The sequence below is a fragment of the Aotus nancymaae genome, unplaced genomic scaffold (genome assembly GCF_030222135.1).
Source record: "Aotus nancymaae isolate 86718 unplaced genomic scaffold, 86718_ANA_hifiasm-v0.15.2.pri h1tg000016l, whole genome shotgun sequence".
Taxonomy (NCBI): domain Eukaryota; kingdom Metazoa; phylum Chordata; class Mammalia; order Primates; family Aotidae; genus Aotus; species Aotus nancymaae.
The window spans coordinates 66,691,929-66,713,832 of NW_026988428.1; the positions used below are offsets into that span (position 1 = coordinate 66,691,929).

Below are 21,904 nucleotides of genomic sequence, written 5' to 3' on the forward strand. Positions count from 1 at the left end.
TGCTGGGATTACAAGCGTGAGCCACTGCACCCGGCCACATTTTGTTTTTTTCCTAAGCGTTTATCCACATCTGCAATTCTATATATTTACTTGGTTTGTGCGTTTGTTGCCTATCTCTCCATGAGGACAGGAGACAGGGAGGGCCTTCATATGCTTGGTTCACTGCCGTATCCTTATTGCTTGCAATAGTATCTGACACAGAGTAGAAGTTCATTAGTATCTGTTGGCTGAATATCTTCCTCGTAGGGCTGGTGTATGTGACCGGTCTGGAAAACATGAGGCTCTATTCAGATGCCGGATATCGTGTCAGGCCAGTCCATTTGGAGCCCACTTGTCCACAGATCCTTTCTTGTCCCTTTGCTGACTCTAGGAGTGACAGTGTTCCCTATTGGAATTGGGGATCGGTACGATGCAGCCCAGCTAAGGATCTTGGCAGGCCCAGCAGCCAACTCCAACGTGGTGAGTCTCCAGCGAATCGAAGACCTCCCGACCATGGTCACCTTGGGCAATTCCTTCCTCCACAAACTGTGCTCTGGTAAGTCTTATAATACCTTTCTTACTCCTCTCAAAAAAAAAAAACCCTCCAAAACAAACCCACCATAGAAACAAAAACACCATTCAAGAGACCCTGGGGTGCCCATGCATGAGATTTGGCCTCGAATGGAGATTATGATATAGATCAGGACCTTCAAGTTTCTGCTCATGGGAGGTGTAGACCACAAACCTCAGTGGGGCCAGCAGAAAGATTTCTGTGTATGGTCCTGTTTCCATTCCAATTGTCCTCGTGAACTTGGCAGAGAAAGCCCAGGCTTATTTGTGCAGAGGGATCTTGGATAAAAGAATCAGAAGATATAAGCAGGGAACTCCAGCGTCCCGTAGATCATGGACTTCTTTCCCATGGCCCTAGACTCACTCTCAACATGGGTATAAAGGGTTTTAGAAATACAGTAACATGGAGACTCATATCAAAGTACCACAGTTTAGGTTGATTTTTGGTTAGAAACAAAAAAATATGCTTTGTTTTTTGAGCCTGGGTTTGTATATTTTCCCATTACTAGTTATAAGTCAAAACTTGCATGGTTACTGTCCTTCAGGGAAATAAATCAGTGCAAGTTTGCCCTTAAGGGCAATAACCCTATGCAAGTTTTGACTTATAGCTAATAACATTAACTATATGGAGAGAAGGCAGCTCTCCTGGTAGGAATCTTCAAGTAGATCTCTTTCAGGTTTCCAGTATCTGGCTTCATCCCCACTTTCCCCATCCCTGGCAGTGATCTACATGTGAACCAAGATAATGACAGCATAAGCTGTGGTTATTACCGTATTATCACTGTTGTTGGTGTCATAATTATTAACCGCAGAGCATGTCTGAAGAACCACAGGACGACCAGGATGACCACCTCTTAGCCTTGCGTCCCTATGTCTCCACTGTTAAACTCATTCATATTCTTTTCAGAGTTAAGTTGACTTCAAAAACTAGACCAGGTTGCTTAAGCAGACATTGTGAATGGTTTAGAATTTCTGGGTGATAGATGGGAACTAAGGTCTTATTTGTGTCTGTTGCAGGGTTTGTTAGGATTTGCATGGATGAGGATGGGAATGAGAAGAGGGTAAGTTCCTTTCTGTTGACTTTGAAAGAAAGATCAGAGATGTGATTGGGGCTCTTTTTCCCAATGGTTAATTTTTCCTCCTTTGGTCTTAGGCCAGTTCTTCCTCTGACTATTATCCTGTTTTTTTTTTTGGATCCATGTGTACATCTTGTGTTTTGCTTCCTGTCTCATGTACAGGAGGCCTCCTTGCTGTGTAGGCCTGTGTTCAATACTAGGGGTCAGTTGTCCGGCAGATGGGCTTAGAGTTGGAGTACCTCATCGTATTCCCTGCCTGAATCTGCTGTCTTCTTCTGCAGCCTGGGGACGTCTGGACCTTGCCAGACCAGTGCCACACCGTAACTTGCCAGCCAGATGGCCAGACCTTGCTGAAGAGTCATCGGGTCAACTGTGACCGGGGGCCGAGGCCTTCATGCCCCAACAGCCAGTCCCCTGTTAAAGTGGAAGAAACATGTGGCTGCCGCTGGACCTGCCCCTGTGAGTCCTTTGCTTCTCCAGCCTGGACAATGTCAAAGAGGCAGTGCTTTTAGCTCGGCTGTGTAGAAAAGTAGAGCAGACACCAACCAGCCCAAAAGTGCCCTTTCCTTCCTTGCCACATGCACAGTGCTACCTTCACTCACCTTCCTCCCTCCTGTGCTCTCTGGACATGCTTTCAGCCAGTCTCAGGGATCACTGCCCCTTTTGTCTGTCTTTGGAAGGCACTTCCCCAGATTATGTATAACCAGAAGGAAGAATCACTTTTCTGAGGTCAGTGTTCAGCTTGGCTGTTGGCTATGTATTCAGGGAATAGCAGTGGAAGTATAGCAGTGAGAGAGACACTTCCAGAAAACTCTCCAACCACACCAATAGCAACAGTACATCACCAAGGTGGCCTGGATTGAGAGGAGGAAATATTTAAGTCCATCTCATGTACACTTGTGGAGAGTATTTCATCCATGGGCTGGGTTAACCTTTTCTGTCTCATGTTTGGGAGAAATAACTTTATGGTGACCATAACTCAGTAGTGGGTTGTAACCTTTCTGCTGAACAGACATAACTGGTGGGATGCAATCAAAACTGTGTGTTATAGCTCACTCTCCCTTTAGAATTTATTTAGTGAGATAAATGTCCCTCTTGGTGTAGGTGAAAACTCCACGAGACCTTCCATTGTTTCTGCTTATTTATGTTTATTCGTAAAGAATTCTATAATTACTTTAAGTCATAAAACAAAGTCTCAATTGATAAGTGGATGCCCACTCTTGTGTCATAATCATAACTTTGAATTTGATTAGAGTTAAAACACCTCCCAGTCCCAATTTGGGCTGCCTACCTCTGGGAAAGAGGATATGGTCAGCTTTCTTCTGTACAGAGAGCTTTGCCTTTTTTGATTAAAAGCATATCCTGGAAATGACTCGATGTCCTTTCAAAGAGAGCTTCCTAGTACTTTACTGCGTACCATAGGTTACCCAACTGTTCTTCTATGTATGTGCGTTTAGGCTGTTTCCAGTATTTTGTAATGACAGAGTAAACCTGAATATATGAATTTTCATATGGTTGGAGGTGTGTCTTCAGAGTAGATTCCTAGAAGTAAGATTCTTGGGTCAAAAGATAAGCATATATGAAGTTCCCCTTAGATATTCCCAGATTCTCCTCCAACAGGAGAGACGTGGTTGTGCAAAACTGGAATTTCCATCAGTTTGCTTCTTCATCAGCAAGGTGTGAGAGTGCATGCTTCCCCACAGCCTTGGTAAGAGAGTGTATTGCTACAGTTTTTATTTTTTGCAAATTTCTTACTTTTCAGATAAGAAATGGTATCTCAGTGTACTTGAAATTTATTTTTCTAGTGATGAGTGAGGTTAAACATTTTTTCATATGTTTGATTGCCATTTTATGTCTATTTTTGTGGATTTTCTGCTCATGCCTTTCCCTGTTTTCCCATTAGAAAATTGTGGTAAAAAACACATAACGTGAGATCTACCCCATCAATAAATGTTCAAGTGTGCAATACAATATTGTTAGCTATTTGCAAGTTGTACAGCAGATCTCTAGAGCTTTTTTGTTTTGTGTAACTGAAACCATGCCCATTGAACAGCAGCTTCCCATTGTCCCCTTCCCCTAAGCCCCTGCAACCACCATTCTGCTTTTTGCTTCTATGAATTTGACTATTTTAGATGCCTCCTATAAGTGGATTCATGCAGTAGTTGTCCTTCTGTGACTGGCTTATTTCACTTAGCTTAACGCCCTCTAAGTTCATCTATATTGTGGCGTATGAAAGGATTTCCTTCTTTCTAGGCCGAATGATATTCCATTGCACGTATATACCACATCTTCTTTATCCATTTGTCCACTGATGCACATTTGGGTTATTTCCACCTCTTGGCTATTGTGAATAATGCTGCAATGAAATTGCAATGCATGGAAATTATACAACTCCTACCAGAAAATACAAGAACTTTACAATGAGTTTAAGAGTCGGTATCTTTTTGAGATCCTGATTTCAATGCTTTCGATGAATACCCAGAAGTAGGACTGCTGGATCATATGCTAGTACTGGTTTTAAGTTTTTGAGGAATCTTCTTACTCTTCTCCATAGTGGCTACACCACTTTACATTCCCACCAACAATGCACAAGGGTTTCAGTTTCTCCCCATTCTTGCTAACACTTGGTATTTCCTGGTATATGTCTGTGTGTGTTTGATAATGGCCATTCTAACATGTCTGAGGTGATATCTCATTATGGTTTTGATTTGCACTTCCCTGATGATCAGTAATGTTGGATACATATTTTTTCGTATAATTGACTTTTTGTATGTCTCTTTGGAGAAATGTCTTTTCAAGTCCTTTGCTCATTTTTAAATTGGATTATTTTTATATTTTTTTGGTATTGCGTTATATGCATTCCTAATATATTTTGGAAATTAACCCTTCATCGAAAGTATGGTTTGCAAATATTTTCCTCCATTCTGTAGGCTGCCTTGTTATTCTGTTGATTGTTTCTTTTGCTGCACGGAAGCTTTTTAGTTTGATGTAGTCCCGCTTGTCTATTTTTGCTTTTGTTGCCTTGTTTTTGGCAATGATATCCAAGAAATCATCTCCAAGACCAATGTTGTAAATTCTTGTATTTTCTTTTAGGAGTTTTATAATTTCAGGTTTTACGTTTCAGTGTTTAAGTTTGATTTCAGGTTAACTTTGTGTGTGATATAATATAAAGGTACAATTTCATTCTTTTTCATATGGGTAGGTCATTGTTGGTGTAGAGAAACAACTGGTCTTGTAAGTTGATTTTGTATTCTGCAACTGAATTTGTTTGAGCAGATTTGTTTCAACTTTGCTGAATTTGCTAACAATTTTTTTGGAGACATCTTTAGAGTTTTTTACATGTAAGATCATGTTATCTGCAAATAGAGATAATTTTACTTCTTTCCTGATGTGACTGACTTTTATATCTTCTTGATTCATTGCTGTAGCTGAGACTTCTTGTACTATGTCGAATAGAAGTGGTGAGAGTGGGCATCCTTGTCTTCTTCCTGATTAGAGAAAGAGCTTTTAGTTTTGCAGTATTCAGTGTGATGTTATCTGTGATATTTTCATAGATGGCTTTTATTTTGTTGAGGTAATTTCCTTCTATTCTTAGTTTATTGAATGTTTTAATCATGAAATGGTGTTTGAATTTTACAGATGCTTTTTCTGCATCTATTGAGATGATAGTATGATTTTTATCCTTTGTTCTGTTAATGCTGTGTATCACATTTATTGATTTTTAGACGTTGAACCATTCTCACGTCTGAGGGATAAATCACACACGGTCAGACTGTATGATTCTTTGTGCTGTTGAATTCAGTTTGCTATCATTTTGTTGAGGATTTTTGCACCTATATTCATTAGGAATATTGACTTGTAGTTTTTTTTTTTTTAATGTAAAGTCTTTGGCTTTGCTATCAGGGTAATTCTGGCTTCATAATGTAGAGAGTTTGAGAAAGATTGGCATTAATTGTTCTTTAAATCTTTGGTAGAATTGTCCAGTGAAAGCATCTGAGCTCTTCTTTGTTGGGAGATTATGATTACTAATTTGATCTCCTTACTAATTGTGGGGCTGTTCAGATTTTCTGTTTCTTCATCATTCAGTCCTGGTAGGTTGTATGTTTTGGGGATTTCTTTAGGTCGTCCAGTTTGTTAGTGTATAATGGTTCATAGAAGTCTCCTACAACCCTTTTTATTTCTATGCCATCAATTGCAATATCCTCTCTTTTATTTCTGATTTTATTTATTTGAGTCTTCTCTTTTTGTCTTGGTTAATCTAGCTAAAGGTTTGTTAATTTTGTTGACCTTTAAAAAGCCAATTCTAATTTATGTTACTATTTTGTATTCTATATTTCATTTATTTTTCCTCAAATCTTTATTATTTCCTTCCTTCTAACTTAAAGCTTAGTTTATTCATTTTCTAGTTCCTTATGTTGTAAAATTAGATTATTTGAGATCTTTTTTACTGTAGACATTTACTGCTGTAAACTTTCCTCTTATTACTGCTTTTGCTGTTTCCCATGAGCTTTGCTATGTTGTGCTTTAGTTTTTGTTTTTCTCAAAATATTTTCTGATTTTTCTTTTGATTTCTTGAAAAACTCATTGGTTTTTCAAGAGTGTTGCTTAATTTCCACATATTAGAGAAATTCCGGAAATTATTTTTATTAGCAATGTCTCATTTCATTCTATTGTGGTCAGAAAAGATATTTGACTTGATTTTAATCTCTTTAAATTTGTTAAGATTCATTTTGTGGACTAGCATGTGACTTTTTCTGGAGACTGTTCTATGAGTGTTTGAGAAGAATGTATATTTTGCTGTTGTTGGGTAGAATGTTCTGTGTTTGTCTGATAGGTCCACTTGGGCCATAATGTTTGTTTGAGTTCTCTGTTTCCTGATTGATCGTCTGTCAATAGATACTAAAATCTGTCAGTAGATATTAAAATCTCTCACTATTATGTTGTTATATTGTTATCATCGGTTCTGTTAATATTTACTTCACATTGTGTGCTTTAATGCTGGGTGCATATATATTTATAATTATTTTATCTTCCTTGTGAATTGATGCATTGATCACTATATAATGTCTGCTTTTTGTCTCTTGTGACCATCTTTGGCTTAAAGTCCATTCTAAGTATGGCTACCTGTGCTCTCTCTTAGTTGACATTGGCATGAAATATCCTTTTCCATCTTCTCAATTTCAAGCTATGTGCATCCTTAAATCTAAAGTGAGTCTCTTGTAGACAGCATATAGTTGGATCTTGTTTGTTTATGTATGTATGTACGTATGTATGCATGTATGTATGCATGTATTTAGATGGAGTCTCACTCTGTCGTCCAGGCTGGAAGGCAGTGGTGTAATCTTGGTTCACTGCAACTTCCACCTCCTGGGTTCAAGTGATTCTCCTGCCTTAGCCTTCTGAGTAGCTGGGACTACAGGTGCATGCCACCATGCCTGGCTAAGTTTTTGTATTTTTAGTAGAATGGAGTTTCACTATGTTAGCCGGGATGGTCTTGATCTCCTGACCTTGTGATCTGTCCACCTCAGCCTCCCAAAATGCTGGGATTACAAGCATGAGCCACCATGTCTGGCTCTTTTATTTTATTATTTTAAAATTCATTTTAGCCACTTCGTAGCTTTTGATTGAAGAGTTTATTCTATTTATACTTAAAGTAACTACTGATAGGGAAGGACTTACTGTTGCCATTTTGGTAACTGTTTTTGGTCTGTCTTGTAGCTTTTTAATCCCTCTTTTCTATTCTTGCTACCCTTTGTGTTTCATGGATTTTTTTGGTGGGGGGGAGGTAATGATGAGATTTGATTCCTTTCTCATTTCCTTTCATGTATCTTCTATAGTTTTTTTTTTTTTTGTGGTTACCGTGAAGCTTACATAAAACGACCTATACTTATAACAGTCTATTCTAAGCTTATAACAACTTAATTTCAATTGCACACAAAAACTCTACTCTTTTTCTGCCTCTCCCCTACTGTATGTTATTTATGTCACAAATTACATTTTTTAATGTTGTAGATTCATTAACTGATTTTTATAGTGATAGCTGTTTTTATAACTCTCTTTTAAGTTCTATTCCAGAATTAAAAGATTTACACACTGTCATTACAGTATTAAAATATTCTATATTTGTTTATATATTTACCTTCACCAGGAACTTTATACTTTCATATGTTTTCATGTTGCTGCCTAGCATTCTTTGATTTCAACATGATGGACTCCCTTTAGCATTTCTTATAAGGCAGATATAGTGATAATGAACTCTTTCAGCTTTTGTTCACATGGGAAAGTCTTTATTTCCCCTCCATTTTTATTTTATTTTATTTATTTATTTTTTTGAGACTGAGTCTCACTTTATCACCCAGGCTGGAGTGCAGTGGCGCAATCTTGGTTCACTGCAACCTCCAGCTCTGGGGTTTAAGCAGTTCTCTGCCTCAGCCTCCTGAGTAGCTGGGATTACAGGTGCCCACCACCATGTCTGGCTAGTTTTTGTATTTTTAGTAGAGACAGGGTTTCACCATGTTGGCCAGGCTGGTCTCAAACTCCTGACCTCAAGTGATCCACCTGCCTCGGCCTCCCAAAGTGCTGGGATTACAGGCATGAGCCACCGCGCCTGGCCTCCCTTCCATTTTTGAAAGACAGTTTTTCTAGAGATAGTATTTTTGGGTGGCCATTGTTTTCTTTTGAATATATCATCCAGCTCCCTTCTGGCTTGCAAGATTACTGCTGATAAATTTGTTAATAGTCTCATAATGACCCCTTTTATATGAAAAGTTGTTTTTCTCTTGCTGCTTTCAAAATTCTCTTTTTATCTTTGACTTTTGACAAATCGATTATAATATATCTTGTATCAGACTTTAAATTCATTCTAGTTGGAGTCTTTTGGACTACTTGATGCTGGATGTCTATTTTCTTCCCTAAATTTGTTCATTATTTCTATTTTCCATTGGGTTTTAATCTTATCCTTTATTTTAAATATTGGAACTATTAGTCCATTATCTGTGATATAGGTTGCAGTACTATTTATTGACATGTCAATATTTGCCCCTAGTGATGTGAGATAACTCTTTAATCATATATTAAATTTACATATGTGCATGGGCTTATTTCTGAACTTTTTTTCTGATTCCACTTATTGTAAGCTATCCATATACCAGAACTCCACTGTCTTAATTACCACACTGTCTTAATTAGAGGAAATACCTCTATTATTTTGTCATTAAAGGCTTTATAGTATGTTTCAGTGTCTGGTAGGACTAGTACCTCCACATAGTTTTATTCTAAAGTGTTTTCCTGGCTATTCTTTCATGTTTGTTTTTCCCATATAAACTTTAGTGTCAACTTGTTTACCTCCATAAAAAGTTTGTTGGTGTTTTTTATTGGAATTGCATTAAATTTATACATTAACTTTATACATTAATTTAACTTGATACATTAAATTTGACTTTGGAAGAACTGGCATTTTTATGTTGTTAAATCATCCTATCCAAGAACAACTATGTCCACTTATTCAAGCTGACTTCTTGTCTTCTACAAGTGTTTTAGGGTTTATTCACTTGGGTTTTGCACATTTCTTGCTAAGTTCATTCCAGGTATTGAATCTTCTTTGTTGCTATTGTAAATGATATTTTTTTCTTCTCCATTATGTTCTTTACTTATTGTTTGTGTATATAAGGGGCATTGATACATGTATGTTGATTCCATATCCTATAGCTTTACTGAATTCCTTTATTATTGAGTTAGTTTAATCATGGATTCTCTAGGGTTTTCTGGGTATGATGGTGTATCATTTGAAAGTAGAATTGTTCTTCTTCTTCTTTGTCCATTTTTGTGCCTCCAATTAATTTCTCTTGCATAATTGCATTAATAAACTTTTTAGTACAATGTTGAAGAGCAGTGGAGTATCTTATTCCTGATTTTAGTGGAAATACCTCTAATATTTTGTCATTAAGATTCTGGCTCCAGGGCTGTGTACACACACACACACACCACACACACACACACACACACAATCATATATTTTATTATATTAAGCAAGTATCCCTCAATTCTCATTTTTGCATGTTTTCTTTTTTGTCAAGAATGATTGTGGAATTTTGTTGTTGATAAAGGCTTTTTCAGCATCTGTGGAGATAATCACTTGATTTTTTTTAAGTATATTAATATGGTATATTATTTGATGGAATTTCCTAATGTTGATCCAACTTGGTTATGGTTTGTTATTTTCATAATGTGATGTTGGATTCTGTTTGGTAATATTTTATTTAGTACATTGGTTTTGATATTTATAAGTATTTTTGGTCTGTAATTTTAAAATTATTTCTTTAGATTTTCAGTAATACATACATATAACGTAAAATTTACCCTTTTAACTTTTTAACTATTTTTTTTTTTTTTTTGAGATGGAGTCTTGCTCTGTCGCCAGGCTGGAGTGCAGTGGCGCAGTCTTGGCTCACTGCAACCTCTGCCTCCTGGGTTCAAGTGATTCTTCCGCCTCGGGCTCCCAAGCAGCTGGGACCACAGGCATGTGCCACCATGCCCGGCTAATTTTTGTATTTTTAGTAGAGACGGGGTTTCACCATGTTGGCCAGGATGGTCTCGATCTCTTGACCTTGTGATCTGCCCATCTTGGCCTTCCAAAGTGCTGGGATTACAGGAGTGAGCCACCGCGCCCAGCCCCTTTTAAGTATTTTTAAGTATATATCCAGTAACATTAAGTACATCCACATTGTGGTGCAACCATCACCACCATCCATTGTCAGAACTTTTTTTCATCTCGTAAAACTGAAATGCTTTATTCATTAGGCCTCCAGCCCTTGGCAACCACGTTTTGAATTCTGTCTCTGTGAATGAGACTACTCTAAACATCTCCTTGAGTGGAATCATACAGCATTTTTCCTGCTAGGACTGGCTTATTCCGCTTAGCATAATTCTTCAAGGTTCATCCATGTTGTTGTCCTTTGTGTTTAGTTGATTTTTTTTTTGTAGTGAAACATTTTAACTCCCTTTTCCTTTCTTTCGTGTATATTCTATAGCTGTTTTCTTTATGGTTACCATGGGGATTACATTTGACATCCTAAAGTTACAGTGCTGTACTTTGAATTTATACCAGCTCAACCTCAGCAACATACAAAACTCAGCTCTTATACAGCTCTGTCCACACAGTGTTTCAGTTATTGATGTCATAAAGTCACCTTTATATATTTTTTGTTCAAAAACATAGACGAATATATATATTTAATGCATTAGTCTCTTAAATCATGTAGAAAATAAAAGGTAAAGTTATAAACTAAGATTACAGTAATATCCAGAATTTTTTGGGTTCCTTTTTACGATTTCAGTTTCTTTATTGAAGTTTCCATTCTGTTCATACATCATTTTCCTGATTTTGTCTACATCTTCTTTTAGCTCTTTGATAATTTTTAAGACAGTTGTTTTAAAATCTTTCTTTAGTAAGTCTACCATCTGGTCCTTCTCAGGGATAGTTTCTGCTGATTTACTACACGAGACAGATTCTGCCAGTGCTATTGTTGTCTAGGTATGGAGACAGATTTTTGGTGCTTCTTACTCCACCATCTTCCCCCTGTCTCCCACCTGGTGGGTTTTTGTTGCTGTTGTTGTTGGGGGCCGGAATATTGTCTTAATCTAGTTTGGATGTCAGTGTTAAAACTTGTTTCATTAAATGCTTTAAGAAGGTTTCTCTCATTTTCAATACTCCGGAACAATTTATGGATTATCGGGACTATCAGGTCTTTGGAAGTTTAGGAAAATTTCCTTGTGAAATCATTTGGGGTTGGTATTTTGTTTTTTGTTTCTGTTTTTTTTTTTTGGTGGAGTAACTTTCTTTAATTCTTACTAACTTATTCTAATTCTTCCAGGTAAATTGGTATGCTTAAGATTTGTCTTCTATCTACGGGAGTTAATTTTGGTAATCTTTATTTTCCTAGAAATTATCCGTTTCATCTAGATTTTCAAATTTGTTGTATAGAGGTCTTCAAAGTAGTTCTTTTTTTAAAATTGAAATTTTATTTATTTTTTGTTTGTATGTATTCTAGGGTACAAGTAAAATTTTCACAGTAATCTTTTGTAGTATTACAAATTCTTTTTAAACAGTGATTTTCCTTTGTCATTTCTTAATTTATATACATGTCTATTATCTTTTTTTCTTGATCAAATTAACTCATGATTTGTCTTTCTGGATTTTCTTAAAAATCAGGATTTCAATTTATTATGTTTACTGTTCTCTATTGATTTCTGCTTTTATCCTTGCTATTTTATGATTTATTTCCTTGAATTTTCTCTTAGTTTACATTTTGTGCTTTTCTATTTTGTTGGAACTGGGAATTTCATTCATTTTCATTGCTTTATTTTTATTGATAGATGTGTTTACTTTTATGAATTTTCCTCAGATCACTTTATATGTATTCCAATGATTCTGATATGTGGTGTTTTTATTTTATTATTTATTGTCTTATTTTTGAAAGAAATTCTGTACTATTGGTTTTTATTGTCCCTTTCACTCAGGATTTATATAATACATTAAAAAATTTCCAAGTATAAAGATCTTTTTAAACAATAATTAAAAAGTTTTAAATCTTATTCTCTGACAAGACTATTTTTAATAGCTCTACTTTATGGAAGTTACTGTTATTTTCTTCATGACTTAATACATGATCAATTTTTGTGAAGGTGTAATCTCTACTCTCAGGGTGTAGAGTTTGAGATCCCTCACTCTCTTCCTGCCATCCCTCCATGAGAACTACCTATTTTGATTTTATTGTTCATGTCTTCTAAAGTTTTACTTACCTTTTACCCATTTTATCTATCTGATACTGGAAGGGATGTATAAAAGTATCCTGTTGTTAGTTTGTCTACCAGTATCTCTTTGCTTCTCCTATAGTTTTTGCTTTATAAAGATAGTTGCTGTATTGTCTGGTGCATAGATATTCACAACTGTTATGTCTTCATTATGAATTATAGTGTTCAGAATGCTCTTGTTAGTCACATTTAAACTTTTTTTGGCTAGAATTTTGCTTTGTCTGTTACCAGAATCTCCATCCCTGTTTTCTTATTGTCTCATATCCTTTTCTTGTTCCTTTACTTTAGCCTTTCTGAATTTTAGTCAGATAGCATATAGTTGGGTCTTGCTTTTGAGCCAAATTGAAAACCTTTTCGTTTTAGTAGACAAGTTAAGCCCATTCTTATTTATTGCCATCTTGTTTTTGATCTTCCTTTGCCATTGTATTTTATAATTACGTTTTTTTTTAATTTATTAATGTGGTGCTTTGTCATGTATTTGGTGTCTAGGAAGGTTTATGCTTTTGTTCCTGTCTTACCTTTGAAGTTGCACCTTTCTAAAATGCCTTCAGGCTCTTCTTTTAAATCTAATCAAGAAGGGCTTATGAGTACAGAATTCTATTAATTCCCATGTATTTAAAACTGTTTTCCTGTAGTATTGATGCTAGAAGGACACCTTGGCTGAATATAAAATTCTTGATTCACACTTTCTTTCACTGAATTTCTGAAAAACGCTGCTCCGTTGTTGCCTTGCTTTGTATATTGCTTTCGAAAATTCTGATACCAATAAATTTTTTTTGTCCTTGTAAATTATTTGATCTTTTTGCCTGAAGGCCTGGAAAATTTTTCCTTTATGTTTGAAGTCTAATAGTGTACTGTAATAGGTCTCAGAGTTGACTGTTCTGGGTTAATTTTTCTGGACATCTGGCACATGATTCCCATACATAGGTTTGGTTCTTTTTTGATTTCCAGAATGTTTTCATGAGTTACAGTCTTTAAGTGTTAGTTCTGTTCCACTGTTTTGTTTTCCCTTTTAAGACTCCATTTTTCTTCCTGTCTTACATTTTCATTACTTTCTCTTTGACCTTTATACTTCCTTCATTAACTAATTTTCATTCTCTTGATTGGTTTCTTGCTTTTCTCTGATGCTCTTTATTAAATTTTTGTTTTGATGTCATCTCCCTTGGGTCCTTATAATTTAGTCTTTATTTCTGAGCTGACTTTGGACTTTTATTGCCCACCCCCACCAAGTTCACTAAACTCTTATTTTTATTTATTCTTGTCTTCATTCATTTCTCTTCTTAGCTTTTGAAATTCTAATTCAAGGTGGTTTTCATTTTTGCAGATGTTCGAGTATATTTAATTTAGTTTGAGTGTTGTCATAGTTTTCTTCTGTGTCGTAGCATTTTGTTTTTTGTTTTTTCCTTTTTGTGAAATTTTCAATAGATGAGGAGTGTTGATTCTCATTTTTTGATTTTTAAAGAACGTTTTATAGAATTGCTTAATCTTCTGTTCATTTTGTGAATTTTGGGTTTTACAAGATTTCTAGTTCAGTAACCCTCCCTTGTATCAGTATAGAAAAGTCATTTCCTCAGTGGTGTGTATGTGTGTGTGTGTCTCTGTGTGTGTGTGTGTGTGTGTACGTGTGCATACTGAAAGGTTGTGTGGCCTCTGATTTTTCAGGTTTTTCTGGAGTCTGATTTTCCCTTTTGCTTGTTTTTACGTCTGCAGTCACTTCCCAAGCACCTTTCCATTTTTTTTTCTCCCAGCCCCCTCGAAACTATGCTTTTCGGGTTGTCACTGAATATTGCATGTGTTTTTAGCACCTGCTCTGGTCTCTTGGGATACTTTAAACTATTCTTGCACTTAGGATGGGCTTTTCCTTCTGGTGGTGGTGGTGGTGGTTACAGAGAAATTTTAGCCTTGCTGCCCACTCCCTTCTTCTCTCTTCTTTACAGTTTTCCTTGGATTGTCCTTGCTCATGACAAAGGCTAACAGCTAGAGCATGAGAGATTTTTGCTTAGTGGGATTTGGTGTTTTTTATCTTTTACTTTATTTACAGTTATTTTAAAGTTTGGGTATTTTCTTGTTTTCTAGTTATCCTGAAGGCATGCATTTTTTTCATAGTAGTTTAATTTGTTCTTATTGTTTCGCATTGTGTTCAGAGGATATATATCTGTCTACATATTTCTTTGCCTTGTGGTTTATTTTATTCTCATGGCCGTTGGGGCTGGCTCCTTGATTTGACAATATTAACAACTGGAGTATTGGGGCCCACTTTGGCCACCTGGATGTCTTTTTGAACACTTGCATTTTGCTAACAATTCACTTTAGTATCTGACATCATTACGACAGTCAGTCAAAAGTTTTAATATAATATTCAATCACAAATATTTGTATTGTCACTTAGAAAGATAATGAGTAAGAAGATGTTGAAGAAAAGGAGAGAGATGAGATAAAATGATTCCAGGAGATATTTATGAGTGATATACTTTACTGTGTGATAATATTTTATAACTGTGCAGTAACTTTTATTACATAACGCTATTGTGTTACTTTTTAATTGGTTCAACCTAACTTTCTCTATGTCCTGAACATTGGAATGGGTTAATATATGTGGCTTATTAAAGCTAATCACTAAACTGGAGTATAATGTGATGGTTTGTTGGGAGGTAATTTGGTATTCTGGAGATGGAGGGACCTCAAGTTTTAATATACCTACAACACAGCAGTTTACAAATTATTGAATTTCTTTTACAGCTTATTTGTAAAGATTTGGAGATCTGTTTGTTAGACATGCACATATGAGTCATGCACTATTAGGCATTTCATCTATAGTGCAACTAATTCTCACAATAATCCTAAAAGGTATCTATTATAGGCCTGTTATGCAGAGGAGATAGGAGAGGATCACTGAAGTTAAGTAACTGATCCAAGATCACAGTGCAAGGAAGTGAAACAGAAGCCAACCTCTAGTCTCTGCCTGTAAAGTATCTATTCCACAGTCACAGTTCATCTCAGGGTGGACAGAGCCATTCTCACTAACTTGCCATGTGTGAGTTAAAATCATTTCTTGGCCTTGTGATTTATTTCATCCTTATGGCAGTTGGACTGACTCCTTGGCTTGATGATATCAACAGCTGTGTGTTGGGGATCACTTGCAGCATGGATGTTAGTAAGCCAGTAGCATTCAGTACTGTCACTTGGAAATGACTGACTGCTCAAGGACAGAGGGGATTTTGAGTAGAAGAACTTCTGGGGAGGTTGCTTAGCTCTGATGGTGCATCCAGACCCATCCTTTGTCAGTGGTTGAGCTGCTTGACAGTCACCCCCATAAGTAGAGGTTGGCCCAGGCTTGGCTATGAGTGAGGGACATTAGTGGAGCCTCACTGCTCCGCTGAATCTGCGTCTCAGTTCTTGGGCATGTATTCACCTGCCATTGTGGATGTGGTGATGATTTGTCTGGAAAGCTCATCTCCAACTTTACTTAGGTCTAAGGTTAGCTTTCAAATCATTTATGGCAGTGGTGCCTTCAATGTGAGGGTTTTTACCAAATCATCTTATGTAGGTGCAAAACGATTAGTGTTCACCAATAACATTTTAACAGGAACCTTGAGAATTTGCCAATTATGTGAATGAATCAGGGTCAAAAGAGGGAGCATTGAGACCCAACTATTTTTTTTTTTTTTTTGGCTCTGGAACTATTTCTCCCACAGTCTCTTAAGGGATTGAGAGAGGCCACTTGTATCATTACCTTAGTCACTTGGCAGCTGAAAGGGCACATGTGTCTTTAGGTGAATTTTCTTTACAATGAGATCATGAGCTCATAGCTTGCTTAGCTTTTGTTAATTTCAACGAGTCATAATACCTCTGGAACTTAACTTTGTTTTCTGGGCCAAGGCATCCCTGTAGAGCAGATCATTCACACTGCACATTTACATTTTTTAGAAGTGTGGTTCTGTAATTTGCCACATTTTATGTAATATTTTAAACATTCTCCAGGAAAAGATTTAATGGGCAAGTGTTACTAACCTAAACCTCTCTACCTCTCAGAACTCCAGTTTCCTAATCTGTAAAAACAGAGGAAGTTGGTCTGTATGACCTCAAAGGGCCTGTTCTGGTCTCTACTGTATTTATCTGTATGCATCTTGGTCACACCTGCCTGTCTGCATGTAGCAGGCATGGGGGTTTCGATAATGTCACATCCACCCTCTGCTCCTCCCTGTCCAGGTGTGTGCACAGGCAGCTCCACTCGGCACATCGTGACCTTTGATGGGCAGAATTTCAAGCTGACTGGCAGCTGTTCTTATGTCCTGTTTCAAAACAAGGAGCAGGACCTGGAGGTGATTCTCCATAATGGTGCCTGCAGCCCTGGAGCAAGACAGGGCTGCATGAAATCCATCGAGGTGAAGCACAGCGCCCTCTCAGTCGAGCTCCACAGTGACATGGAGGTGAGAAGTGCTTTCTATGGGTCCCGTGGCAAGGCAATAGAATGCCAGGGAATCCACATGGACCTGGTGGCAGTTGGTTTTATTTGGTGCTCTTGTTAGGAGCTCAGCCTTCTGCTTAAGTAGAGGAGAAGAGTACCACTTTCTTAGAAGGGTTTATTGCCATCTCCTTGTCTTGGCATGATTTCATGTTGTTCCGGGCTCTGATTTGCAAGACGGAATCAATCACTTTTAGGTAGCATGAAATTGTGAATTTAGTGCCAGTTTCTGGCACTGGTAGAGAATCGGGATTGGCACCAGGATTGTTTACCCGGGAGGTATTATGAGCCCAATGTCTAAGCCCTGTAAGCTTTCCAAAGGGAAACACGGCCTAAATTAGGTCCTCTGTAAATATTTAAGGCCTAAATAAAATGTCGGGCTCCAGAATTTGAAAAGAAAACTGCAAAACTGATATATATATATATATATATATATATATATATATATATATATATATACACATACACACACACACACACACACACACGATTGGTTAAATGCTTACAAAAGGTTACATTATGCCAACTTCTTTACTTGTTCATGCAGAAATCATAAATATTTCATTGTGCGAAAACAACTTGTAGGCTAGATTTTCTCACTTTGCAAAGATTCCTGAATTTGAACAATAATTGCATAAAAATCATAGTTAGTCATATATCAAGTGAGTAACTCATAGCCAAAAATTAAAAAATCAAAATGATAAAAAATCCTTCCAAACGTTTTACAGCAAAATTATATGCATAACGGAATGTGAGTACATTTTAGTGTGTTTGATATGATAGATGGTGGGGCCACCCAAGAAAGAGCTTCCAGTGGCACACATACACACAAAAAAGATTTAAAGTGGTCCCATTAAAACACTGCTTCCCTGGGCCACACTGGAAGAAGAATTGACTTGGGCCACACATAAAATGCACTAACACTAATGGTAGCTGATGAGCTAAAAAAAAAAAAAAAGTCTGTGCATAATTTTTGTGATACCCACCACCACAGAGAAGCGAACATGTCCTTGCGTTCAAAGCGTTGGACACGGCTGCTGGATGCTCCTGGAGACACTGCCCTGATGAGTTGGCACCGAGGTGACTTTCCCAGCCTGTCTTAAAGGCATGGCCCTTCCCTGTTGCGTCAGATAGACTCAAGGTTCCCTTTAATCTCTGGGCTTTCAGGTTCGTGGTGCATGGCCACCTGGTCAGTATTACAACAGTCTGTTTTCTGGCCAAGCTCTGTGAAGTCAAGCTCTGTTTTCTAGTCAAGCTCTTCTTTATCTTAGAAGAGCTGCCAACAGATACCAAGGTTTACGGCTCATGTTGTGGTTGAGTGGGACTCTCAGTAACTTCACTAAAAACCTAAGGGTGAAGTTCTAGGATTCCTCATTGCTAGGACTCCCGATGAGCTCTTTCTTCTTTGCGCAGGTGGCGGTGAATGGGAGACTGGTCTCTGTTCCCTACGTGGGTGGGAACATGGAAGTCAGCGTCTATGGTGCCATCATGCACGAGGTCAGATTCAACCATCTGGGTCACATCTTCACATTCACTCCACAAAACAATGAATTCCAACTGCAGCTCAGCCCTAAGACTTTCGCTTCAAAGACGTATGGTCTCTGCGGTAAGAACATTTTTCCGTCTCCTCTTCTCCCCTTGCTATACGTTTACGAACCTTACTTGCTCGACTCTGAAGGCTCTTGGATGCTTATATTTCTGGGTCCAGTAGCAAGGGTCAGATTCTGGTGAGGATGAAAAATAGCCTGTCTCTGGCATCAGTGTTTTTGTACCCAGGGATGCTCAGTTTATCTATTTTTTTTGTTTCTCTAGGGATCTGTGATGAGAACGGAGCCAATGACTTTGTGCTGAGGGATGGCACGGTCACCACAGACTGGAAAACACTTGTTCAGGAATGGACTGTGCAGCAGTCAGGGCAGACGTGCCAGCCCATTCTGGAGGAGCAGTGCCCTGTGTCCGACAGCTCCCAGTGCCAGGTCCTCCTCTCAGCACTGTTTGCTGAGTGCCACAAGGTCCTGGCTCCAGCCACATTCTATGCCATCTGCCAGCAGGACAGTTGCCACCGGGAGCAAGTGTGTGAGGTGATCGCCTCTTATGCCCACCTCTGTCGGACCAGTGGGGTCTGTGTTGACTGGAGGACACCTGATTTCTGTGGTGAGTTTCCAAGTTACCTCTGAAAATCCTGGAGAACAACTGACTGGGCTTGCTTAGCCTCTCTGTGCCTCACATTCTTTATCTGGCTAATAAGTATGAAAATCGCTGTATGTTGTATGACCTGGGATTCCAGTTAGGATCAAATGAGATGGAATATATATATATATAATGAATATAGCTTATATGTATCATAGATATATGTCTTCCATCTTATTTGATCTATATATATCATGTTATTTGATCTATATATCTTATTTGATATATATATACACACTCTGCATGTAGAATTTTATGTAAATTAATGCTGATTCTTTCCATTAGTATTTCTATAGTTTGGACAAATGCGATTTTAATGTGTTAAACACATTAGACACATATAAGCATTTGCAAAGCGCTGTGTAACCAGTCACATTGAATTTGAAATTCCACCGAGCTTTAGCACATGCTCACAGGGTAGGCCATGCCTGAGCAGGATTTTGAAGTGCGAGTAGAATCTTGCCATTTGGTTGCCAAGAATCTTCTTAATTACAAACACCGCAGGGTTGCTATTGCTTGAAGCTTCCCGAGGTCAACTTCCCTACCTGGACTTGGCATTTATTTAAAGTGTAGGGGCAACTGAAATGAATCAGATATGGCTCCTGTGCCGCAAGGGTGCTAGAGAGAAAAGAACACTGAACTTGAAATCCTCAGTCATCAAATATCCTCTACTGTTTATTGAGGGAAATCGGTATGTGCAAGCACGTTGGCGTCTTAGAGTTTATCGTCATAGAACTGTCAGCAGCTCAGCTGGTGGATGGGCTGTTCTCTTAATCTTTCTGGACCTCAGTTTCTGCATCCTAGAATGAGATAGTTGGCCTAGATAACCCCTAGGTTCCTTTGGACTCTGATTTTCTGAGTCCATGTGGATGATACTGTCTCCTCCCAATCAGCCTGCAAATCAAGTGGCAAATGTTAGTTTCCAAGTTACTGGAAGCACTTTCTCTGCGTACTAATTTCTTTATGTACCTCCTGGTGTACTGTGCACACAGAGGGAAATCCTTGGTGCTCCAAATCCTTGGAAACTTCCTCTGCCACCTGCCTGCCTTAGTGCCTTGAGAATGTGAGGAAGTTGTTGAGTGAATCAGAATGAGGGAAATGAATCACCTCGTAGCTTCTCTCCCAAGGCCATTCTTCATAGCTGTGGATTCATAAATTAATTTTAAGATGCTTTTAAAGCATAAAAGACATCTGTATTCAAAAAAGGACCACAAAACCTACTATGGACACACAGGTTCACATGATTTGTTAGAACTAGATTTGGCTCTAAGTAGCAGAGAATTAAATTTTTCTGTCATGTAGCTGATTGGAGGCAGTGGCTCCGGCTGATTCTGGGCCTGAAACTGGATTCTAGCTCTTTGCTCTGCCTTCACTTGGGTGTTGTATTTTTTTCCATGGTTTAAAATGGAGGTTTAGCCATGACATTCATTCTCCAAGCAGCAAGCTGAGGGAAGGAGGGAAGAGGGACAAGGAGCATGCACAGCTGTCTTTTTAAATGGACTCCTGGAGGCTGCCATGGGATACCGTACTTCCTTTTACAGTTCATTGGTCAGAACTAGTCACATAACTGCATTTAGCTGCAAGAAAGGTTGGGAAATGTAGTCCTCATTCTGGGGGTCATATGCCAGCTAAAGTTCTGTTTCTATGGAAGATGGGGAGGATGAAGATTGGTGGAAAATAGCCATCTCTGTCCTAGCAAATTTGTCTGATGATTAACCATGTTGAATCAGCTGTGCCTACTTCACTCTGGCTGGTGTGGACCTTTGTGAGTAAACTCCTTCTCTGTATATAGCTATGTCGTGTCCGTCATCCCTGGTCTACAACCACTGTGAGCGTGGCTGTCCCCAGCACTGTGATGGCAATGTGAGCTCCTGTGGGGACCATCCTTCAGAAGGCTGCTTCTGCCCTCCAAACCAAGTCATGTTGGAAGGCAGCTGTGTCCCTAAAGAGGCCTGCACTCAGTGCATTGGTGAGGATGGAGTCCGGCACCAGGTAGGAGCCTTTACCTTTCACCTCCCAGGGGGCTGCTTTCTTCTTGGGTCAAAAGGGAGAAGAGTGTTCACCAATGATTGGCCTCTTCCAACTGCGGCAGCAGGGCCGACTCTTAAGGGGATCATTAGGGATAGGGAGACAGTATTGCATAATGGCTTTGCATTCAGACAGCTCTTGGTTCAAATCCTGCATCTGTCATGTGTTACCTGTAGGATTAAACACTAAAGTGGTGTTACAACATTAGTACTATTATTGTTACTATTGTCTTTCTGACTGTAGTCATTTAAGTAGAATGATATAGGAACCCAGGAGGGAAAGGGAAAATAAGATTTGTATGGTAATGTCTGCCATTATTAAGAGAAATAGTGTACCTTGGTTGTACTAAATGCGATATATTCATGATCTCAGTGTTTTTCAAAGGGGTATTTTGCAGGGTATTAACAGTTACCTGTGGTCAAGTGAGTTTAAAGAACACTAGCTAACCATAGTTAAACAGGTTTCTTTATTGCAGAACTCTTCAGAGTTTAATATAATACTGCACATTGCAGGTATTTAAGAGGGTTTTTGTTTCTCAAACTTATTCGACCATGGAGCATGTGAGTGTGTGTGTGTGAGAGAGAATTCCTTGAGACTGGGGTTTCACAGAATATACCAGTGTATCCTATATCACTTGTACATACAAAAATTCTGTGAAGAAACTAAGACCTAAGGAGCTTAGTAAGTTGCCCATAGACACAATTTGCAAGTAATGGATTTGGTCTCAGAATTTGAAGCTCTGTGTGACTCCAAAGATCTGGCTCTTTCCACTATATGAAATGGC

General features: G+C 38.1%; 1 protein-coding gene across 1 annotated transcript in view; it reads left to right on the top strand.

The window, feature by feature from the left end:
* Positions 1-21,904, top strand: part of VWF (von Willebrand factor) — a 168,938-nt gene that overhangs the window by 112,801 nt on the left and 34,233 nt on the right. The window contains exons 32-38 of the mRNA XM_064377521.1: positions 371-535; positions 1,567-1,610; positions 1,907-2,084; positions 16,647-16,867; positions 18,316-18,508; positions 18,715-19,056; positions 20,885-21,084. Of these exons, the coding sequence (XP_064233591.1) occupies positions 371-535; positions 1,567-1,610; positions 1,907-2,084; positions 16,647-16,867; positions 18,316-18,508; positions 18,715-19,056; positions 20,885-21,084 (1,343 nt within the window). The remainder of the gene's footprint in view (positions 1-370; positions 536-1,566; positions 1,611-1,906; positions 2,085-16,646; positions 16,868-18,315; positions 18,509-18,714; positions 19,057-20,884; positions 21,085-21,904) is intronic.